The sequence below is a fragment of the Dermacentor variabilis genome, chromosome 2 (assembly GCF_050947875.1).
Source record: "Dermacentor variabilis isolate Ectoservices chromosome 2, ASM5094787v1, whole genome shotgun sequence".
Lineage (NCBI taxonomy): Eukaryota > Metazoa > Arthropoda > Arachnida > Ixodida > Ixodidae > Dermacentor > Dermacentor variabilis.
The window spans coordinates 194435012-194459860 of NC_134569.1; the positions used below are offsets into that span (position 1 = coordinate 194435012).

The 24849-nt window shown below is 48.0% G+C and overlaps 1 protein-coding gene across 2 annotated transcripts in view; it reads right to left on the reverse strand.

The window, feature by feature from the left end:
• The window catches only part of LOC142573018 (proline-rich protein 5-like), a 79329-nt gene that overhangs the window by 34631 nt on the left and 19849 nt on the right, over positions 1 to 24849 (reverse strand). For both annotated transcript variants that reach the window (XM_075682511.1, XM_075682510.1), the window contains exon 2: positions 14356 to 14750. In XM_075682511.1, the coding sequence (XP_075538626.1) occupies positions 14356 to 14654 (299 nt within the window). In that variant the 5' untranslated portion in view covers positions 14655 to 14750. The remainder of the gene's footprint in view (positions 1 to 14355; positions 14751 to 24849) is intronic.

Below are 24849 nucleotides of genomic sequence, written 5' to 3' on the forward strand. Positions count from 1 at the left end.
GCGGATATAGAGTTTACATGAATCTTATTTATATTCGCAGAGACAAGAACGAATGGCACTGCCTTTATGATATTGCTACGGGATAGTATTTCCAATGACAAAGTCGAGCAGTAAGAAGACGACGATGACGATTAGAAGCTAGCCCGGGCTGTTGCCTCTTGGCCAAGCGCACCGTATTTTCTTGTAAATATATTTGTACATAGCTTTTCGTCTGCGTCTTCCTCCGTAACATATCTGGTGTAGGTGGACGTTCCCTGTACCTCGTCACGAAGCTTGGCAGTGGACGGTACGTCGAGCCTTCCTTCATGGCTCCCGGCGACGACAACCCGACTCCGCCGGCTCCGACACCTGCTGCCACCTCGACGACCTACATCACTATCCCGCTCCCCGTGATCCTGGCGTATTCTCGGGCAAAGATGGGGAAGACGTCGATGACTGGATCAGCCTGTATGAACACGTCAGCCGCAATAACCGGTGGGACCCTGCTATTATGCTCGCCAACGTAGTCTTTTACCTCGGTGACACACCTAGAGTTTGGTATCGCACGCACGAAGATGAGCTCACCAGTTGGGATTCACTTAAGACACAGCTTCGAGGCTTGTTCGGAAACCCCTACGGTCACCAACTTGCCGCGAAGAAGGCGCTTTCCGGCCGTGTGCAGACGTCAACAGAGCCCTATGTCACGTACATTCAGGACGTCTTGGCTCTGTGCCGCAAAGTTGACACCCACATGACTGAGTCCGACAAGGTTGCCCACATCCTCAAAGGCATTGTCGATGACGCCTTCAACTTGCTCGTTTGCAACAACGTAGCGACGGTGGATGCTGTTATAAAAGAGTGCCGCCGCGTGGAACTCGCTAAAATCCGACGTATTGACCAGCAGTTTGCCCGTCTGCCCAACACCCCAGCGACATCTTCCTGTGCCGACACTCCTCGTCCCAACAACACTGCCGATGTTACCAGGATCGTCCGGCGTGAGATCGAGGCCGCCTATCCTGCTGCCTTCGACTCCAGTCCCACCAACACATCTGCAGTCACGGTCTCACTGACCGAGGCAATTGTACACCAAGAGTTCGAAAACATGGGTCTTCACACCATCTGCTCGGCCCATCGTCCTGATACCCGCCCGGCTTCTTCGATTCCGCCCCGTCCCGCATCTTCTTACCCCCCACGTTTCTGCAACCTATCTGAATGGCGCACTGCTGACGACAAACCCATTTGTTTCCACTTCCATCGAATCGGGCACATTTCTCGGCACTGTCGCAGTCGCTGGAGTTCCCCGACCCGGCCTACTTATACTGCCTACTCTCGCCCCCCAGGTGGCCCTTCTCGTCCCTATGCCGCACGCTCCGATAACGCCGCCGCTGATTCTCCTGCACCGAACCGCTCCCATTCTCGTTCGCCTTCGCCCAACGACGACAATCTCGCTGTCCCCAGCCCCATCACTCCTATTCGCCGACTCCCTTCGGACGCCGCTCCCAACCGGAAAACTAGACGATGCAGCGCCTCGAGGTGACGCTGCATTGCTCCCTACGCCGCCAAATCCTCTCCTGACGTTGCCCACTCATCTGAACCTTCCTGAAGTGCAAGTCGACGGTGCTCCTGTATCTGCTCTCATAGACACCGGGGCGCATTTGTCGGTAATGAGCGCTGACCTTCGTAACCGGCTGAGGAAAATAATCACGCCCGCCACGACGCCTGTTGTCCGTGTCGCCGATGGCGGAACAGCCCCTGTAATTGGTATGTGTGCCGCCCGCGTCTCCTTCGCCGATCGCTCCACTACCGTGCTATTCACAGTCATCGCTCACTGTCCCCACGACATCATCCTCGGCTTAGACTTCCTCTCCGCACATTCTGCTCTCATCGATTGCTCCGCTAGTACTCTCCGCCTCGACCTGCCTGTTCTGGATCCCGCTGAACAACACCCTACTCGCCTCAGTTCCGTCGACTTCGTTCGCTTGCAACCTTCGGCACTGGCTTACGTTGACTTCGTGTGATCCCCACCAGTCCCCGACGGTCACTACATCGCGGCTCCTATGCAAGACGTCCTCCTTACACACGGGATCACAGTACCTCATACAGTTTTATCTATTACGGCGAATTGCGTCTGCCTACCAGTGGTCAATTTTGGCTTGACGACACAAGTGCTGCCACGCGGGATGTCTCTGGCCCAACTTTGCTCATTCGAGGATCACTCTGTAGCATCGATTTCAGTTGACGACCATTCAGCCGATCCTCCTCTACCGTCGCAGTCGGCAACTTGTACCATCGCCAACTTACAGAAAATGATTGCACCCGACATGCCCTCCGAGCACGCTCGTGCGCTCTACCGCGTGCTGATTTCCTACCAAGATATTTTTGACTTGAACAATCGTCCTTTGGCCCAAACAACAGCTGTCCAACATCGCATTAATACCGGCGATGCCACTCTTATTCATCGCCGCCCGTATCGAGCATCACCAGCTGAGCGTCAAGTTATTCACACCGAAGTTCACAAAATGCTTGCCAAGAACATTATTGAACCGTCATGGGCGTCACCTATTGTGCTGGTAAAAAGAAGGATGGCTCATGGCGCTTTTGCGTGAATTATCGGCACCTTAGCAAGGTTACCAAAAAAGACGTGTATCCCCTACCTCGGATTGATGACGCCCTTGACTGCCTCCACGGTGCTCGCTATTTCTCCTCTATTGACCTTCGCTCCGGCTATTGGCAGATTGCCGTGGACGATCTCGACCGCGAGAAGACTGCTTTTGTAACAACCGACGGTCTTTATCAATTCAAAGTAATGCCGTTCGGTCTATGTAACGCTCCTGCCACTTTTGAACGCATGATGGACTCCCCTCTTCACGGTTTCAAATGGTCCACGTGCCTGTGCTACTTGGATGACGTTATAGTATTCTCCCCAACATTCGCTACGCACCTCGAGCGCCTCTCAGCAGTCCTGGACGTTTTTCGCCGAGCCGTTCTGCAACTCAACGCATCGAAGTGCCAATTCGGCCGTCGCCAGATTACCGTCCTTGGACATCTCGTTTACGTGAACGGAGTGCAACCGGACCCAGGCAAGATCCATGCTGTTACGCACTTCCCTGTTCCAAAGTGTGTCAAGGATGTGCGCACCTTCATCAGCCTTTGCTCGTACTTCCGCCGTTTCGTGAAAAATTTCGCGGCCATAGCACGACCACTAACCCACCCTTTGAAATAAGACGCCTCTGCATTCTCGCTTCTTATCGACCTTCTCACAACGCCTCCCGTTCTGGCACATTTCGATCCTTCTGCGCCTACCGAAGTCCGTACTGATGCCAGCGGTCACGGAATTGGCGCAGTACTGGCACAACGCCAGCGTGGCCACGACCGTGTTATCACTTACGCCAGCAGGCTCTTCTCGCCTGCGGAGCGCAACTATTCCATCACTGAGAGTGTCTGGCCCTTGTTTGGGCGGTTGCGAAGTTCCGCCTATACTTATATGGCCGACCCTTTTCCGTTGTCACAGACCATCACGCGCTTTGCTGGTTATGCTCACTGAAAGATCCTACAGGAAGACTTGGTCGCTGGGCCTTACGCCTCCAAGAATATTCGCTCTCTGTCACCTACAAATCTGGCCGACTACACAAGGACGCTGACTGCCTGTCTCGCTACCCGGTAGACGAGCCTGACGACGCCGGCAGTAGTACCGCCGACGGCATTTTCTCTGTGTCAGCCTTCGCTAACATCGCCGATGAGCAGTACCGAGACCTATCGCTGCGAGTACTCATCGAGCGTCTGCGCTCTACACCTACCGACGCATCCGTTCGCCGATATCTCCTCCAGGGCGGCATTCTGTACCGAAGGAACTTCCTCCCTGATGGCCCTGATCTTCTTCTTGTCGTGCCAAAACATCTACGACAGACTGTGCTCTTTGAGATGCATGACGCACCCACTGCAGGACATCTTGGGGTAACCCGCACGTATGATCGCGTCCGCCGCCGCTTCTATTGGCCTGGTCTCGCTCGCTCCGTCCGTCGCTATGTTGCTGCCTGTGATCCAGCATCGCTATGTTGCTGCCTGCCAGCGTCGGAAAACACCTCAGGTGCTACCTTCCGGTTATTTACAGCTGATCACCGTCCCTGTGGAACCGTTCTTACATGCTTGATTAGACCTCCTCGGTCCCTTTCCCGCGTCATCCTCTGGGAACAAATGGGTAGTCGTCGCAACTGATTACGCCACCCGATACGCTATCACGCGAGCTCTCCCTACCAGTTGCGCCACTGACGTCGCGGACTTTCTCTTTCGTGACATTAACTTAGTGCATGGCGCCCCGCGACAGCTACTTACTGACCGTGGTCGTAACTTCCTCTCGAGTTATCGCCGACATTGTGCGTTCCTTCTCTATTCAACACAAGCTGACTACCTCATACCATCCTCAAACCAATGGCCTCTTACCGACATGCTGTCCAAGTACGTTTCGAAGGACCACCACGTCTGGGACGTTGCCCTTCCTTACGTCACATTTGTTTATAATTCTTCCCGGCACGACACCGCCGGATTTTCTCCATTTTATCTACTCTACGGTCGCGAACCGACCTTGCCCCTTGACACGGTACTTCCTCCTGCTGCGATTTCAACAACCGAGTATGCGCGCGACGCCATCGCCCTCGCCGACCATGCACGCCAGCTTGCCCGTGCTCGACTGATGGACTCGCAAACCACGCAGCAGCGTCAGTGCAACGCCCGCCACCGTGACGTACAGTTTTCGCCTGGTGCACTCGTGCTCCTGTGGTCGCCCTCTCGTCACGTCGGACTTTCCGAAAAGCTCCTTTCGCGATACACAGGGCCCTACCGCGTGCTGCGCCAGGTGACGCCTGTGACTTACGAAATTGCTCCTGTGAGCTCAACCTCGTCATCTACTCTGGCATCTACTGATGTCGTGCACGTCAGTGGCTCAAGACCTACTACACTGCTTCAGACTCCGGCCTTTAGTCGCTCCGGGACGGCGCTTTTGCCGCAGGGGGTAGTGCTACGGGATAGTATTTCCAATGACGAAGAGCCGAGCAGTAAGAAGACGACGATGACGATTTGAAGCTAGCGCGGGCTGTTGCCTCTTGGCCAAGCGCAGCGTATTTTCTTGTAAATATACTTGTACATAGCTTTTCGTCTGCGTCTTCCTCCGTAACAATATTATCACTTTCTGAAAGCGAAACCGACGCAAAAAGAAAAAAAATATTAGGAGCCATTCCACTCTGAAGATGGATGACCAGCTAAGCTGTAGCACATCACACAGGATTAGACAAGGGGTTTTGTACTTATTTTCACCACTTGGTAATGGTATTCACGATAGCCTTGTGATTACTGTGATATATACGGGTTGGTCCGGTTACAACCTTAGACAGAATCTTGGCCAAAGTAGAATCTATGCACGACCGTTGTTGCTTAATTGAGTTACTTGGAGTGGTGTAGGACGCCAAACTAAGTTCTTCATGCACAAACTCAATGAAACATTTATTTTCTTGTTTTAAAATGCCCACATTGAAGTCTTCAATGATGATCACAAAGGTAGTGTCATCGCGGCTAACAAATGCTAAGTGCGTGGTTATGAACTTCTCAGTACCACATTTGGGTGTGCCTGAATATACATATATAGACAGTGGATATCATAATTTCGTCTTTTGTTTGTACGGCACAGACAACTCCACCAGTCGATGCCTCTCTCCTCTTACGAGTCATGTAGTATGGTTGTACATACATTTCCTCCTATGCATATACGGCAATGCCTTCCGCGCGTGAGACCGTGTGCGGTTCACAAATGATTCCAGCATGCCAATCGACGTGAAACAATGCATCTTTATTATTATTATTATTATTATTATTATTATTATTATTATTATTATTATTATTATTATTATTATTATTATTATTATTATTATTATTGGCGGAGCACTTGCAGCCTGCTTCACCTCCACCGCATGACAGCCCGATACTTCGCAACCTACAGGATCGGCCAAAATTCTTGCTCCCTGACAAGACAAATGCCTTTCGGGGCAGAGGTACACAGCTTCGCTGTGAAAGCGCCTGTACAGTCAGTATAGCCGCCCTGTATTTTGTCGCGATGGCACCATCACCATCGGCACGGTCCTGCGAGGAGCTACTAGCGGTTCGCGCTCGTTATCTTCCTTGCCTCTTGACGGGGATGACGCGCTAAATCTGCACCATCATTGCGGCGTGCATCCCTTCTTCGACTAAGCCCGCTTTCGGCGGCACACTTTCGCTGTTGTATTGATATTAAAGGTTTACACTGCTTGATTTCGAAAAAAAAAGGCAAATGTACATCAAAAGCGTACTGGCCGCAAGGAACGTACTCACGGAGCGATGCTATAGATCACATTATCACAAAAGAGTGGGCTCGGTCAGGTCGCCCTTAAAGACGGTCTTTTTCAGCGGCAGTTATGCTTTCAGAGTTTATCTGTAAAATATTTGTAAAATAGAAGCATGTTTATTAATTATTCGCTCAGCTAGGCAGTCTCGAGGACTGGCTCCAAGCTACTCATGTCCGTTACCCGCCTAAGATCAATTATTGGCAATTTAATTATCGTACCTTCGTTTATTACGCAAACAACTGCTCAGCTTACTCCGTATCTAGAGGCTACCAATTTCAACACTCCAATGATAGCAATGATGTCAGCAAGATTTGCATTGCTCTAATAAAGTTTGGCGCCTTTAAAAAGTAACTGCCTGGATATTCATGGTGCAGTACGCTTCTGATAAAGCAGGTGCAAATACTTCGACGGGTTTTCTTGGCGCAATTTAAGTTCATCAACTTAAGCACATGCGCCCAACAGTACCCTTCTGCTTTTACGACGGACTCTCCTACGTTCTACAAGAAGCACTTCAGTGATACGGTATATCACACAAGGTGTGCGAGAACATTTTGCGCGCTCCCGATTACATATATGAGCGTTGGTGACATCAGGCTCGGTTCCTGGCCTCATTAAGAATAAAAACAGCTGCCTGGCGGAAATCAATGCAAAATTATTATGGTACATTGTATCAAATGCAGTAGCGCGCACGTGTGTGTTAGGACAAAAAGTACTCAAGTATTGGGATGAGTGCTTTGTGGAACATATTTTAACCGGATATTGTTAACACGTAAAGAAAAAAATACCGCGATTTTTTTTTTAGAATTATTGCTGATATACGTATGCAGTCAATGGAAACATGAGTTCCGACCTAGTGCCCGTGGTGGAAGCAGTCCCAAACCGCAAGGGTACATTGGCAGACGAAATATTGGTTGATTAGGGCGAAAGTCTAAGGTGGCTCGTTGCAATGGCTCATACCCGAAAAAAGAACGACATATTCAGGAATGGCTCATACCCTCGTAAGCAAGCAAATATGCAATGGTTGAATATGCATATACATTGTTTGACTACGCGTATAACTTGCTGTTGAATACTTTCAATAAACATCATAATTCCCGATTTCTCTCTGCAAAACGTAAGGCCTAGGTTTGTCGCTGCGTAGCCACAAACATTCACTCGTGTATAAATCACATTCATTCTCGCTAGTGGCAGAATGTCGTCATCACACATCATTCCAGGAACCTTCTGTTGCGCGATTTGTCAATTACTCATGCAAGATAAATCAGACCCTAATTCACTGTCCTGATTCCTGATGACGCCAGAAAACCAAGGCTGATGCCGCGAACGCTCAGGAATCTATTAGGCAGAACAAATATTGCTACCGCACACCTTTTGCGATGTACCGTGGTGCTGAGGCGTTTCTTGAACAATGAGGAGAATACATGGTAAAGACAGAGGTACATGGTTGGATGCATGTCTTCTAAGTTCATCAACTTGAATTGCGCCAAGAAAACTTGTCCGAGCATTCGCACCTGCTTTATTAGATACCTCCTGCACTATCAATATACAGGTGGTCTTTTTTAACGGCACCAAATTTTAAGAAATAGATCAATGTAAATCTTCCTGACATTAGTATCACTCGAGCGTTCAGACGGTAACCTCCGGATACGAAGCAAGTTGAGCAGTTGTGTGCGTAATTCACGAATGTATGTTGATTATGTTTTAAATAATTGATCTTGGGTGGCTAAAGCGAATGAGTAGTTTGGAGCCTGTCTTCGACATTGAGTAGTTGAGCGAATATATGCTTATTAAACATGATCCTGTAAGAGTAAGAACAAATATTTTGCAATTAAGCGCTCTCTGAAAGCCTCACTGACGCGGAAAAAGGTCGAGGGTAACATCGACCTGACCGCTTCCAGCCTTTTGAGATAATGTCATGAATGACCCGGCTCCGTGAGCATGTTCCTAGCGGCCAGACGACTGTCGATTTTTATTCACATTGTTTTTTCCGATGGCAAGCCGTTTCAATTGAAATGTCAATATAGCAACAAACGTGCGCTGCCGAAAGCTCGCTTGGTGACCGAAACGATACACGATTGAATGATAGTGCAGATTTTGCTCGTCATTGCCTTCAAGACATTGCGCTGCCACCGATGGAAGCAAGATAACAAAGTTGAACTGCTTGGCAGCCTCTTACAGGCCGCGCCAGCCAAGGGCGGCATTACTGACATCGCAGGCGCTTTCTTTTTTTCGATTTCGCTTTCAGACAGAGATAATGCTACAAATGCAGTGTCATTCGTTCTTGTCTGGTGGATTTAAACACGGGCTCTAATGGTCTCCACATCGCGTTTGTTTCCAAGAGTAGGTGTAAGCAGGAAAATGTTCGCTCACACCCGCAAACACGCAAATACCCTCGCACGCACTCTCTCTCCCTCGCACGAGCACACACTCTCTTCCTCACACGCATTCACACGCCCTCTTCATCGCGCGCATCGTACGCACAGATATCCATGCACACACAAACACGCACACTTATGTCCGCAGGCATACATGCTGAAACACGAACAAGCACGGTCGCACACGTGCACATTCACACGCCGCCATGCATGCGCCGCAAGCAGGCAAGCGCACACACACATGCAACACGCAGATGCAGGCATGCACACACGCCGCGAACGCTCACACACACATATGCGCACTCGCGTGCAAGCATATCCACATATGTGGGCGCACACACTCTCCCCTGGCACGCACACACACGCACACTATCTCTCTCCCTCGCGCATACACACGCTCTTTCCCTCGCACACACACACACACACATACACACACTGCCTCCCTCACACGCAAACGCACTCTCCCTCACACGCACGTACTCTCTCTCCATCCTTCATATGCACACACACACACACGCACACGCGCACACACACACACACAATAAGCACGCACAGATATCCATGTGCACACAAACACGCACACATTTGTTCGCAATCCTGCATGCTGAAATTCGAAAAGCACACGTTGGCACGCTTACACGTTCACACACGCCCACGCATGCGCCGCAAGGTCGCGCACAAGCACATACACACGCAGGCACGCACATACGCCGCGAACGCTCACACGTCGCGAACGCTAACACACGCTGTTAAGAACGGCCAGCTGCAGTGCAAGTTTTGCCAACCAGTTGCGACTGTGGAGGCAACATTCCGGGAGCGTCGCCGCACACCTCTAGCCACAGCGTGACTAAGTCGACTGTGTGTGAACAACAATACGTGTGTCCTCGACTCTCCGTCGCTGGAGCCGAGTTTGAAGAAGTCGCCATTGTAAATAAATGGGCCAAGTATTGTTACTGAGCCGCGGGAACATCGACTGACACCCCTTACCACGCGCCGACCAAGACGCCAGACAATGGGCGGCCGGCGGGCGCGCTGCAGTTCGGGGAATAAATGCCCCTACGGTATTGGGTCGTCTCCCCTAGGGTGCCTGGTCAACTCACCTACGGTGCTTGGATGGCCGTTTCCGTCACCTGGATATCGGGAGAGGACTGAGTGTTTAAAAACCGCTGTTGTGCGCTGCTCAGGACTCTCTCTCTCTCAAGCTGTCGTGTTCGACTGATGTACTTTCTCAAGCAGTAATGTTAGTCTGATATAAATACTATAATAAACCCATATTCATCGTTCTCGATGAGAAGCAGTCCTTCCCTTCATCAACGTCCTCAGCGTGGATAAGTTGGACGACGGCATGCGCCAGCTACCTTCTAATTCATGCCCGACTCCAATCTTGACAACTGATCACGAGCGATGGGATTGAACCCCCAATCATAACAACGCATACACGCACTCGCGTGCATGCAAACGCAAATACGGAGGCACACGCCCGCACACTCATACACAGAGCGAACATGCGCATAGAACCATACCCAGGCACGCTCAAGACATGCACATGCATAACCACTCTGTACCATCTCGGCTGCTTCTCAAAAGCCTGCACGTGCAAACAGGCTGCATAACACTCCCTCTACCAATACCTTTTCAATGTCAGCTGTAATAAATCGCTTTAAGGTTTAAATTTGGCGCTTTTTTAAGCCAATGTGCCCTCTGGCGGGAGGGTGCAAAATGATTTTCTGCTGTCGTTGGACTTCACCGCCCCTGTCTGACTTTCTTTAACTGCTTTAATGTACCACCAATGTTCCGACTAAGTGCCAAAATGCATATGTTGCTAGAAGGGACTACCCTCTTGTTGTCGTCGTTTGAAACTTTTTGACCCTCGCCCTATATTCTGAAATATAAATTAGAAAAAAGAAATTCCCATTGAGTCACACTTGTGCGTTGCTGTGAAGTTCCGAAGGAGAATGTCCAGAATTCCTGGACATGATAACGACGGTATAATAACGGGTGCATGCATGTTAGTGTCTGTGTGATGACGGCGGAATGAAGACGATGGCAGGAAAATGACGGTATCGTGACGATATTGACAGGACAACAACGATGGCATGATGACAACGGCATGACGACAGCTGGCTGACAAAGCTGGAATGACGACAATGCAAAGAACTCAACGGCATTAAGACGCCGAAGTCATTTTGTTTGTATCACGCCATTTTATTTTTATCATTTTTATTGCATTCTGCCGTAATAGTCCCTGCATTACCACTTTGTTTGTATAACACTGTATAATTTACTGTTCCTTGATAACCACTCCCCTCTAGACTGCATTTGCGTTTGAGTGTATTTGGAATAAATGTATAATAAATCACGATTGAATGACGACAACAAAATTACGATAGAGTGAAGTACAAGGAATGATGTCGATGGACTGACGACGACGGCATGCCGACAACGTGAAGACGATACTGAAGTAATGACGATGGTGGAAGGACAGCGTGGCGACAACAGCATGACCACGAATGCATGACGATGAATGCATTACGACGATGTAGTGACGACAATGGCAGAACAATGGCATGTAGATTATGGGATGACGACCAGTTTGTGATGACAACAGCGTGACGATGGGTGTATCGCCAAACCTGCATAACGACGATGGCATGACCTGCGATGATGACCTGCATGACGAGAGTCACATGACGTAGCTAGAGTAGCGATGATGGCATCACCACAATTACATCACGACGATGATCTTTCAATGAATGCATGATAACGACTGACGAAGGTAGCATGAGAATAGCGCCATAATCGCGATTAAATGACGACAGTACGATTACAATACAATGACGAAGGATGATTGACGATGATGGAACCACGGAAGCGGTATGACGACAATGGGATGACTTTATTGAAGTGACGGTAAAACCACAGCGTGACGACGATGGCGTGATGACCACGGCATGACGACAGCTGGCTGACAAAGCTGGAATGATGACTATGCAATGAGCATGACGGGATTGCGACTCCGAACAAACGCCTGATGACCCAAGCTATTTGGCCCACTGGTTCGGAGATGAAAGCGTGACTACGACAGCATAACGAGAGTTAGATCACTTAGCTGGAATGTTGACGATTGAACAAACTTGACGGCATCACTATTAGCGGCGAGAATTTGGAGTGGCGCCCTCTCGCGAGTGACGTCACGGCCAGGACGCTGCTCGCGCCGGCTCGCTTGGCTGCCGCGCGCGCTCGTTTTCTTGGTGCGTGCTTGTTTTCTTGGCGGCTAGAGCCGTGCTTATAGAAGGTTATTTCGGATTATTTCTGTTGCCATGCGTGTACCGCAGTTTCTTCCTTGAAACCGCATGAGTCATGAAAATTTGCGACTTGGATATCGCAAGCTATGTAGCGCTGAAGGAGTCTACTGGTCTTGCAATGCATATAAGCACCCTGTCTGTTCATAAATTTTGCTTATAAATAACGACTGCAAGTTCAACACGCGAAGTTATGATGCTCCTCTAAACACTTAACGTTCCCTTATTACTTAAGTTTAGAGACATAGCATCTTACATTTGGTTTATTTGGTGTGAACATTATAAATCCGTGTTAGGACACTGCCCAGCGAAGCTTTCATCATAGTTCTTATCACTCTGGTCAGTTCTTTTAATCAAATATGGCAACTGTATTAAGGCCTAAATGGAAGAGATAGGCACGCATATTGTGTGAAAAGGCTTGGTACTACTTTCACCGTTCTCTGAAATAAGCACCCAGAAACGCATTGGCTGTTAACACGACGACGCATCGTGTATAGTACATATATACTTTACGCACACCATAACAGCAATCACATGAAAAAAAATTTCGTGTTTAAGTTCGAGAAGTAATCAAATGCAAGCGATGAAATGTGCCGTAGTGACCCTCAGTAGCGTTTATCGACGATATGGCACACCCCTCCCGCAACGGAAGCAACCGACTGTCGTTATGGCGAGGCGCGCATTGTTCGCGAAACCCAGCAGTTTACTACAACTTCGAATTGAAACCATGAAGTAGCTCTTTACAGCTCCAATTACAATGCCTGTAGCACACTCGAGGTACTACAGCGCAGCTTAGGCTGCGTTGAAATGGAAAATGTAAACACATTCTGCCTCAACATGTCTCGATCCTGCGTTGCTTAATTACACAGACTGAAAACTGCTTGCTTCGTCAGTGCACAAAAGAAAACCTCGCGTACCCGCCTCTTCAAGAAGACACCACAAGTCTCACATGAACACTTGACCTCCACTGGGGAAAAATGATATCTTAAATATGTGCAACACTACTAATGAATGGGACTTCGGCTTCTTGCTGGCTGCAGCGAACCGGTCCAAAAGGCATATTTCATTCAAATATTTGACCGGAGCAGCCTGTGTCAGTTCTCCAAACAGATTCATCATGCATGTTTCTCAAGCAAGAAGCATCAGTAAATTGCTCAAGTGAGTTGAACGTGTAGCACGAAAAGGTAATAAATATTGGTACATTCCTTTCTGTGTGCTGCAAACAGTTGTAAACCTCAATCAGTTTTCCTTCAAGTTACCGCCACTTACGGTTAACCGGTGAAGAACGGCTTAATTTTGAAAACCAGTTAAAAATGCAAGTGGTGCTGGCCCAATCTTAGCGCGATAGCATTAAGGACCCACCTGTCGCAGAAAATTTGTCGTCGGCGTCCGGCACCGGCGTCCCTCTCAGCGAAAATTCACGTATATATTTAGGTATACATATTTGCCATACCTTGCTATACAACATGTGGTATGTGCGGTTTATATTGCCCCACAATTTTATCACTAAAGTTGCCCATACCTTGTCTTAAGTTCTTGAGTAATTCCTGTGAATTTTGAGAATGACAGCCCACAAACAAATGCTTTTTATGTTAAATCTGCTCAGACTGAAATATTTGAAGTATGAAACCATAACAGAAACCTGAAAATTATGTTGTTGTTGTTGTTGTCGTCGTCGTCGTCGTCGTCGTCGTCGTTGTTGTTGTTGTTGTTGTTGTTTACTTATCTATCTTTTGGCGCCGCTGTGCGAACCTTCGGGATCGGCCCAGGGAAGACGTTTCATTTCTACCAGAAAGTTCACTTTCGTGCACGGTGTTCGCTGCCAGCGTTTTCCGATCAACATTATCGTTATATAAGCTGCAGTTCGTGGAAAGTTTGACAACCAGTCAAGGACCTCTGGATGCTATCGCGCTTTACTCTTAAAGGAGAGGCCTAAGCGTCCTTCAACTTTTTTCTTTTGCTTTTTGAGATAGATAGACGGTCTGGGATATCCCGTTGTATTATACTAAATTTACCTTCAATCATTCTTTTCTACCTTCGGGCATGGTCGTGGTTTTTGTTTTATTCGCCGCGAGAGAAGCGATAGACCATGCTGAGAATACCTGGCTTTCTCACAACGGTGTACGCTAACTGATCGATTGAGGGGAGTAACGGATAATATGGTCCGAATATAAGCTGGGTGCCGCTGTGCATTAAGCTTTCATGTACTTTGATGTTTTTTTCTAGAAATAAACAGGGCACACAGCGTCGCAGCCCGTCAAAGTGTTACACAGTCAGTTTCCGTGCAACTTTCAATGTGCGAGTCATCTTTCTTGAAGGCTCACTCACCGCAGCCAATCACGGTTCTTGGGCAGTACTCCTCCCGAAGCATTCAGCGTCACGTACTTATTGAGGGAGACCTTCGCTTCTTGCGCTGGACCCGACGCTGTAGAAGCGGCAGACGCGAGGCCGCACGAGCTTTGCCTCCTGCCGCCACTGCGCAGTTCTTCGTGTTCAGGAACATCGGTCAGAGCAGCCCTCGACGCGGGCAGGGCGTTCCTGGGACTCTTTTCGGTCGCCGCGCCTCCAGGAGGGGTGCTGTGCGTGCGCCGATGCGCTCTGAACCTTCGGTTAAGGAGGTGCGACATCACTCCGAGCTCCGCTGGCCGCAAGCCAGAGGTGGCATGAACGCCGGAGTTTCCTTTTCTTCTCTCTGGGCGCGCGAGTATTAGCCGAGAGGCGTGCTGCGAGATAAGGCGGAATGCGAGGTGTCATTAGGTTTCGCACTTGAGCAGTTTGCGCAGAGATATCTCGAGAGCAATGTAAACTACTACAACGGACGCCTCGTCCTCCTTCAGCGACACACGCAGTGCGCCTTTGCCGCCTTAAATACATAAAGTGCAGTGCGTGACAAGAAGAAAAGGCGTTATCAAAACACGCATTCGAGAGCCACTCAGTCTAAGTTAGATAATTAATTATACTTGCGCTTTTTGTATGAAAAATATCCTTTATGTCCATTCTTATTTCACGAGCAGTGTTTTCTGTTCGCGCTTTCTAAAAGGAATGCTGAATATAAGTCAGCAAAACCAACACTGTGCGAATAATCAAGGATGCGGACCCTTTTCCGTTGTTCAAATGCAAGAGAATACAAGAGAGAGACAGAGACAAAATGGCAAAAAGGGGAGGGAAGACGGAGATTAGCCAGTGCAAGTACCACTGGCTACCCTGTGCTAGGGAAAGGGGTAAAGAGAATAAAAGGAGAAAGAAGAAAAAAAATGAGAAAAATTGACACAGTAATGCGATGCTACGCGCTACAACATTCAAAGATGGTCGCACAATTCACATGCCCTTAAAAACTTCAACAATGCCCTTAAGGCCTTGAGTGCCGAAACCAGTCTGTACCAGTGTCCTGGAACTTTTTCTTCTGTGAAGGGGCGACTGTCCAGTTTTTCGAGCGCGGTCACGAGCACTCATCTTGGCACATTATAAAGGGGAGAGTCACAAAGGAGGTGCTCCATCGTCTCCTCGCAGCCTCAGGTGTCGCATGTAGGGCTGTTGGTCATTCCAGTGCCGAAGGAATAGGAGTTTGTGAATGCCACGCCGAGCCACAGGCGGCACGGAAGTGTTGGAACGTGGAGATGGACCATGAAAGTGATGATTTGTGACCAATAAACTCCAGAGCAGCACCGATAGCTGCGAGTTCTGCATCCATTGATGATGTAATATGCAAACGTTTTGTATTTGAGGGTGAAAGATTTTATGGGAATTAGTATTGCTCCAGCTGAAGTTTTAGAGGAGACACAACCGTCCGTGTAAACGGGGATGCGTTCTTAGTGCTTCTCATGTAGGAATGCAAGCACGGTTTGTTTGAGGTCGAAAGATGGCATCTCCGCTTTGTTTCTGATGCCGGGAATGACAAGAAGGGCCTGGAGTGGATGCAGGCGCCGCAGCCGTAGAGATGGTCGTGCTGCAGCCGTGAAATTCGACGGTGAAGTTCTACGGTTGGCGCCTGCTAAACGCTGAACGAGGTTGAGCGGCAAGAAGAGAGGCCAGATGATGCAATGGAAGTCGGGCGAAGTGCCTGATGTGCATCCTTAAATTGTCGACTTTAATATACGTATTGATGGGGTGTCATGCGCGATGGCTATTGTTGCTGCCTTGGATGCACATCTGGGAAGGCTAAGACTAATTCGCAGACCTTGAGCTTGCAAAGGCTGGAGGGCACAAAGGCTGGTCTTACCTGTCCCACCCAGTACAGGTAAGCTATTGCGTAGGAAACCCAGGAACAGTGCGTTATAGAGTTAGAGCGTCGCACTCACAGACGCACCGCGTCACTTTTCTGCAAGAAATCTGAGCACGTGGGTTATCATGACTGGTTTCCTTTTTAGGTAGGAGACATGAGGACTCCAGGAGTGGTCCCGACCTATTACCTCTCCTAAAAAGGGATGCGTCTTCTCGCAGGCTGTCCGCTAATTCTGACAACGTTCGGTCTGATTGCGTTGCGCGTGAAAGCGATCATAGAGCACTTCTCGGAGGACACCTCCAGACCTCGTGCTCGAAGGTAACCTGATGTTAGTGTGGCCGCTTTTTGGAGTCTGGCGCACACCTGGGGACGTGTCGGTCCTGCTGACCAAATCGTCTGCATATATCGACACATGGACGGATTCCAGAAGGGTATGAACCAAGTCGTTGACCACGAGGTTAAAGTGGGGCTCAAGACTCCGCCTTGTGGTACGCCACCGTAGGTGTGCTGTGATAACGCAGCATCCTCTGTTTGCACGAAGAATCACCTGTCCTTCGGGTAGCTGAGCATCCTTCGAAAAACAAGGCCACCTAAGGCGACATCGCCCAACGCGTTCAGGATGGTTCGATGGGTCACGTTGGCATAAGCGCCTTTAACGTCCACGAACATCACCGCTGACAGTCTCCTTAGGCTTTTTGAGGGGCTGAATAGACGAAACAAAATCTATGACGTTGTCTACAGAAGAGCGTCCGCGTGGGACGCCTGCCATAGCGTCAGGGTATATATTGTAGTGTTCTAGCTACCACTCTAGACGTGTCAGCACCATCCTCTCCGTCACCTTTCCTAGACAACTTGCCAGAGCGGTGGAACGATAAGACTTAACTGGTTTGAGCGGAGGCACAAGGCGGCTAGACTTCCATGTAGCAGGAACCACTCCTTCACGGCATGAATTGCTGTACACGTCTAGAAGTGGATGCCGGGCTGTTTGACCGAGGTTGCCAAGAGCTGCGTATGTCACCCCGTCAGGCCCAGGCGATGAGGAACGTTTGCACAATGCCAACGCCGCTTGCAACTCCTCGATGGCAAACAGATTTTCCGCACGAGAATCCCGGGAGATTGGAACGTCATTGTATCATGTGCGGAGAACGAGGACGGTAGACCAGCAACCTTCAAACAGAAGTCCACCGTTATGTCGATGTCTCGGCGACCTTGGCAGAGAGGCAGGCATTTGAAGGGGTGGTGTTGTTGCGGTGACGTTTGAAGACCGCACACCGTTCCCCATATATGTGACAGGGGGCTTATGCGGATCAAATGAATCACAGAAAGTTTTCCACCTTAGAGACTGCAGGGAGTTGATCTAACACTGGATCTTCTTCTGTATGCATCTTGCCTCCCTTACATCGTAGATAGACTTGGCGTGCCTGTACCTTCGTTCCGTGCGATGGCGAATTGCCCGAAGCCGCTCCAATTCTGCTTCGAATTCATAAAATTTAGGAATAGGCCTAGAAACTCTTGTGGCTTCTTGAGCATCGTCGTTAATTAGCTCCTCGATGTTGCCAGGTAGACAGTGCTGGATCTTTTCACTATTCTGCTCCATGAGCAACGTGTATTTAGGCTAGTTGATGCGTTGAAGAACTCTGGTAGAGTATGACTTGCGCATGCCGTTGATCTTAAATTACGTTTGAACGTTGTCACTACCATGCGTTTTGTTGTCCGGAAACCATTTCCCACTGGCACTGAGGCACCTTGAAAGAAAAGTTAAATCCAGGTAGCTGCTGTATCTCAATCCCCATATAAAAGTGGGACTGCCATCATTTAGGCAGCAGAGTTCATGGTCCGACGCGAAGGATAGCACACGTCTTCCTCGACAAGCCATCTTTGAGCTACCGATAGCGAAGGATACGCATTGAAATCGCCGAATAATCCATGGTCGAGGTGTCGCTGTTAAAATTGCACTTAGTATGGCGTTGTCAAATAGATTCGGAGGTGTGCGACGTTCTTGCGTTTTATAGTGAGGCATACGTACTGATTGTCGTCATCAGGTGCTACTGTATGTAAAACATAGTGAAATCGAATCTGACGCAAACAATGACCTTGCTGCGATCGCTACAGGTGGCAGACACGAAAGCTTCATATCCTGATAGGCGGATGGCGCTCTCAATGTTTGGCTCACAAATGACGATGATCGGAATTTTGTTCTTAAAGACAGGAGGACGAAAGTCCAAAATACGGGATTTAAGGACTCTGGCATTGCACTGGCAGATAGACTCATTCCTTGACTTCTTTAAGAAACGAGTGCAGAGGAGCAGCTATGGTGCTTCTCAAGACCTAGCAGTGCCGTATTCAGGGCATCCACTATTTGAAATGCACCTGGAGCCGCCAGTATGCGCATGGCAGTCAGTAGTACTTGTAGCGTGTTCACAAGGGCCCTTATTTTGGTGACAACTTGTTTGTCCTCGTCTTGGCTGCTGTCAGAAGATTAATCATGTTCGGCGAGCGTGCTACATCTTGTTGCTCCGCTGGTTGGTCTAGCCGTGTCAACAGCGCCTACTCCCCGCAGGAGGCAAAGATATTGGAGAGTTACTGCTTAGGATCCTTGTTGCTACTATTGCTAGTTGTCTGTGGAAGTGTGTGGACTGTGAGTGGACTCGGTGCGTCCTTAGCAATAGCAGTGGATTTCCTAGATCTCCTGTGATGTGAACGCTGACGTCGAAATTTAGCGGCAGCCTCCCTGTGCGAGGAACCATCCCTGACCATTTGCCTCAAGACTTTCGCCTCATTTTTCACATGTGGACAATTCTTCGAAGATGCATCGCGAGAGCCTTGATAATTGGCCAACTTTTGGATTTCTTTACCACAGGCGTCGGAACTGTGCGACCCAGAGCGTCGTCAGCACACGGCAGTATTTGTGCAAACCGCACTAAGATGCGCTTCAGTGCCGCTTCAGTGCCGGAAGTGTCACAGAGAATACGAATAAATACAAGAAATGGTATATGCCGCTATCAATCCTTTCGACAGGGTTGACACATTGTTCTCAGCTACGTCGCATATGATGCAACTGCTTCCCACGCCTCTTGCAATTCTTGCTGATAGAGAGTTGCCACGACCTAGCAGTCCCTTATGAATATTTTTTTAACATACCTGCTTTGTGCCGAGTCCCTGAATTAATTCCTCGCTCTCGTTATCAGAACACATCGCCTTTCGTTAGCGTTTCTTGTGTTGGCATTTCGCAAACATGCTCCGGCAGTTAAGACCCTGGCGAGCCTGCTTCTGGTCGATCCTTGAATCGCGATTGCGTGTCACATGTCAACTACCGATGCCTCACAGATAAAGCGCACTCGTGTTTTCCCTGATTACGTTTTAATAGGAAACTGCTGATTTGTTCACAATATCATGGCGTCGATGTATTTTGTTATCAGTCATGGCATTACTTTACGGAACCATTCAGGAAACTTTTTGACGGAGCCATTCCAGCATTGTAAGTTTACTCCTGCGCTGTCACAACCCCACAGCTGGATTTAAACCAACAAGTAAAAAGGTTGGGAAGCAAAGGGGTAATCTAGAATGATTGAAGGAGTACTGTCATGATTTTCGGCAATTTCTTTTTTTAGCAATGTTCGCGATCATGGAACCCTAGAGAACGTAAAGGCAAACCCCAGACCACCCGAAATGATTTACTGTAGTTGTGTTCGTACGACCACTCTCAGTTTCATTTCTCAGGAAATATATGTGTGATGATGCCACGATACAGTATGTGGTCCCGTGTGAGAAAGCTCTTGCGACGTTTTACCACTTGCTCAGGCTGGCTCTCCATGCAGCTGCTCACTGTGCGGCCCATTGTAGCAGCGTAATCGACCACCGAGCGAATTCAAAAACGGCCAGATGTCCTCTTCCATCTTCCGCGTTAGAACGTCACGACATATAACCTAGAAACCATTACATAGAAACCGTAACTGGTTGTAGAAATTTACTATAGCAATGTATTTCGGGCGTTCTGAGGCTTGGCAGCCTACTTTCTAGGGTTTCGTGGTCGTGACACCTTATTTAAAGAAAGAAAAAAAATTTCTGCACGAACGGTCTTGGGATAAATCTCAACGTTACTTGAAGCATTGTATCAATGTAGCGAAATACCATACGGCAACACTCAGTTTAAGAGGCCACACTCTTCGCTCGCGCATTTGTCTGGATACGCTGCACCATCCAGCGGTGCTGCTGCGATATATATATTCAGACAATCTTGTCGGGATATATATGAAGATGGTTCGATTCCGCCCAGCACCAAAGAAATTTTTACAGGAGTTCTTTTTTTTTCTTATCTTTCTCTTTGACCAGCGGCCCCTACTCAGTGACCCGAGGTAGCATTAGAAATATTCATTGAAATTCGCCACTTATCCATTTACCCTATGAAGCAGTCAAAGATGGTCACTGATGAGCGGCAACCACACCCAATGGTACATACCCAATAACAAGTTCACGTGAAAGAGGTTCACTGAACAAACCCATCGATCCACGTTCCCTGGAACACAGACAGACAGACACACACCAGAAAGTGCGTGAAGCGTCCTAAGAACGCTAATCGCATTAGTAAGCGCGTCGGAAATGAACAGTCTAAATTGTCCTGCCGGTATTCCTTCAATAGCGCGAGAGCCGCGAAAGAAGATGCGACATTCATGCTTACCATCAGCGAAGCCGGAGCAGCAGATAGCGCGCGCCGTTACAGAAAGGCGATAGCGGCAGCCGTGAGAGGTTTCTATCAGCCCTGCCATGCGCTGTGCATTACAGCAGTCGTTATCGGCGTATGTGGCCAAAGGTGTGCAGTGGTGCAACGGCGCTTGGTGCCCTTTGCGATAATTTGTGTTTCCTGTTTCAGCTTCGAATGAACGTGGCAGGATCACTTACACTCTCCCAGTAAAACTTCATTTCATTCATTTCATTTCATTTGATTACCCTCAAACGCACACACAAGTGAGTGGTACATAATTATACTATAATATTTCTTGTCAATTTGTACACCCGAAACATCGGTAGGGTCAGCTATTTCGCGATGAATAACGCAGTCGTCGGCGAATAAGTGGATAGGGAAAGTCACACAATCAGTGAGCTCATTAATATCAACTCAGAAGAAAAGATGGCCCAGAACAGACCCGTGTGGTGCACCTGACGTGACAGATGTTAACGATGAATTGTTATTGTTAACTAACAGGTACTGCGAGCGTCTCTTAAGAAAAAATTACGTCTAGCTGAGAAGTCTTATGTCGATATTGAGACACCTGAGTTTAGGCAGAAGAAGGCAATGGTCAATTTTCTCAAATGCTTTAAAAAATCAAGAAAGATGCAGTCAGGTAAAAAACGATTGTCGATAAGATTGAGCATGGAGTCAGCAAAACACAGTAACTGAGTCTCGCAAGAGTACAACTTCCTAAAACCTTGTTGTGCGGAATTAAGAAAAATAGTTCGAATCGAGCAAGCTAGCAAGGTGTGAGTAGGCGACATGTTCAAGAATTTGGCAAGATATACTAATAAGAGAAATGCGGTGATAATTAAGGGCTTATTACATGTTTTATGAAGTGGAATCACCTTCGTCTGCTTCCAATACTCGGGAAGAATATCAGTACTTCATAATTATTGATCTATCAGTCAGAAAAATAGAGGAATAGACCTTTGTTTCTTTGAGGAATCTTGCCCTTATACAGTCAATAGCAGAGGAATATGAGGGTTTCAGTGCGTCAATGAGCTTTACAATCCCGGCCGCACATGTTACTATTGTCTGCATACTGACGACGCAGGAGTACGAATACGATGGTAACGAAATATTGCTCGTGGATGAGAAATTCAGACTACCACATCCTAAAACGTGGATGCGCACTCTTTAGCAGGCACAGGTAGGCCATTCTGGTCAACCAAAGAAATCACCATGTTGCGTTGGATATTAGTTACGATGTTCCGAAATTTACGAGGTTTACCGATAAGCATAGAGGGAGTGCGTTTTTCAGGAAACTAGATTTCGCAGAAGCGACCGCTTTAATGTAGGAGTTAGACACGATAGTGTATGCAAGCCAGCGTTGCTCAGTTTGGCGCATTTCGACGGTCCAAAATAAGCGCTTTTTTGTGTTAGAAAGTTGATTTGAATATGAGCTGAACCATGGTGCGCGTATTTGTTAGTATTATTTTGGAGGGAATCTAGGCCTTTCAAAGATTTCAAATTAGGTTTGCCAACATGTCGCAGTTCTCTTGGACAGAAGCATATTTAAAGCCATGAAGAAAGCTATCAAGAAAAAGCGAAAGTACACCATTGATCCTTTCAAAACTTGTCTTATTGTAGTGAAATATAACATGTCGTCTTTTCGCAACTGGGGATGCAATAAAGCATAGATCAAATTCAAGTAAAGAGTGTTCGCTCAGACCGGGCATGAAAGTTGTCGTGCCCCCATATCATGCCTACCTACCACAGTTAGTGATCAGAATTAGGTCAAGAAGGTTTGCAGTACTGCCGACATGGCGCGTGGGAGCATCAACAAATTGAGTAAAATAAAGATGAGAACAAGGGTGAAGGAACGCTTGGTAATGCGAAGAATACAGTGTGCATCATGGTGGCGGAGATGTCCAGTTTATTGTAGGATAATTTGTCTCCATGAAGCGTTACTGACTATGATGGGGATAGAATCAGGGCAGAATAATTTGCGCCATGCAATTCATTTAAGAACAAAATTTCTGCATGAGGTGGACGATAACACACACCGATTATGTGTATTTTGTTGTTCAAGATGACACCGCGCCAGACAGGTTCGATATTACATGCGATATTAATGTGGTCCTCGGCATAACCTTTTCAACTACCCTAACTTGGTCACATCATGTCATTAACTTAGCAAATGCCATGAATCGAAACCTCGGTTTTCTCTGCTGGAACCTAAGACTTGCTCCCCCATCAGTAAAATTATTAGCTTATGTTACATATGTCCGCCCTAAGTTAGAATATGCATGCTCCGTCTGGCATCCTCATCAACATAACCTATCTAATACACTGGAATCAGTTCAAAACCGTGCAGCCCGGTTTATATACTCTGAATATTCTGATCATGCAAGCGTGTCTGAACTAAAAACCCGTGCCGGTCTTACTAATCTAAAATCACGAAGTCTGATTTCTAGACTGTGTCTTGAATGATAGAATTTTCACAAATTCTATCATTCACCACTCCAGATTTCAGCTATATTACCAGCCCACCGTCAGTCCAGCCGCATTAACCACAGAAAAGCCGTGTATCCTCCCCCTGCGCAGACTAGCTCCCATCTACGATCATTTTTTGGGAAAACTGCAAGGGACTGGAACGGTCTATCTGCCGACGTCACGCACCACTCCGACGCACAACACTTCAAGGCTGCTCTCGAATCACGGTTTTGTTAAACTAAGCCCATCCCTCATGTAATACCCCATCTCTGGGGCCTTTGAGGTATAATAAATAAATAAATAGGCTATAGCAGCAACCGCGATCAATGTTCATCCCCCTTGTCTTCCGTCGCTGTCTCAACGATAGACAGTGATAGGCTTAGTGCGAGTAAAGATTTCGCCGTAACCTACATGAGCATTTAACCATGTCCCGGTAAGTGCTACTAGGTCAGAATCGCACGTGTTTACAGTTGCGCTGACATCGCCTCTTTCGCCTAAAACACTTCGAATGTTAGTGTAGAGGAAAGACACAGGGCGTCAATAACCACTGCCCATCGCTGATCGTTAAGTGAGACGCGCGTGATTTGAACCCAAACTGTTGCCCATCGCGCATGCAGCAGCAGTTTCGTACACAGATGCGGATACATCGTGCGTGATTTCGAGTCATGAGACGCGCTATCGGGAAGGGAACGATGATGCGGCTTGGGCAAGCTCGGGAACATTGTCTGTGTTGGCGTCATAAACCAATCGCTTTTGATTGAGAGCAAGCTTATCGTAGCGAAGCTTAAAAGCTGGCGATCCAGGCAAATATTTTGCGAACGCAGTTAGCCTCCTGCTAGTGAGCCTATTGGCTGCGCAGTAGTCATCAGAAACTGAAATTTTGCGACTTCTGAGCCTCGCACGATGTGCCGTCGCACACAATCTTTTGCTTTGAAATTTAAAACCATTGAAATCTTTTGCTCATCGTGCACTATCTTAAGGGTGTGGGTTGGTGCCATGGCTAGCGCCCTGACTTACTACTTGAGCCTGTAGAAACCTTTAGTTGTACACAACAGGCGGGCTGCACCTCCGATGAGAGAAGCTGTAAATGAGTAATTATGACCATCTGGTGCACACCGAGCTATCTGACATGAAAGTCCGACAATGAGAGTTATGAAAGTGATTTTTATGCAATTTTCATGTTATCGTTTTAGTGTTCTAAGCACTTCTCGCATGGGTAGGCTTTGGTGCAATTTTTACTTCCCCCCCCCCCACTTCCCAAAAGCTGTCGCCGAAAATCAAAACTTCATTTCTGCCCTCTATGCATGTGTGCTGCTTTTGGGCAGATTGGTAAATAATTTAATGCCATCAACGATTAGATCCAGCCTCCTTAAGGGAAAAGGTGTTAGCCATTGGACCAAATAGGCAGGATTAATGTAGTAAAAACTCTCAC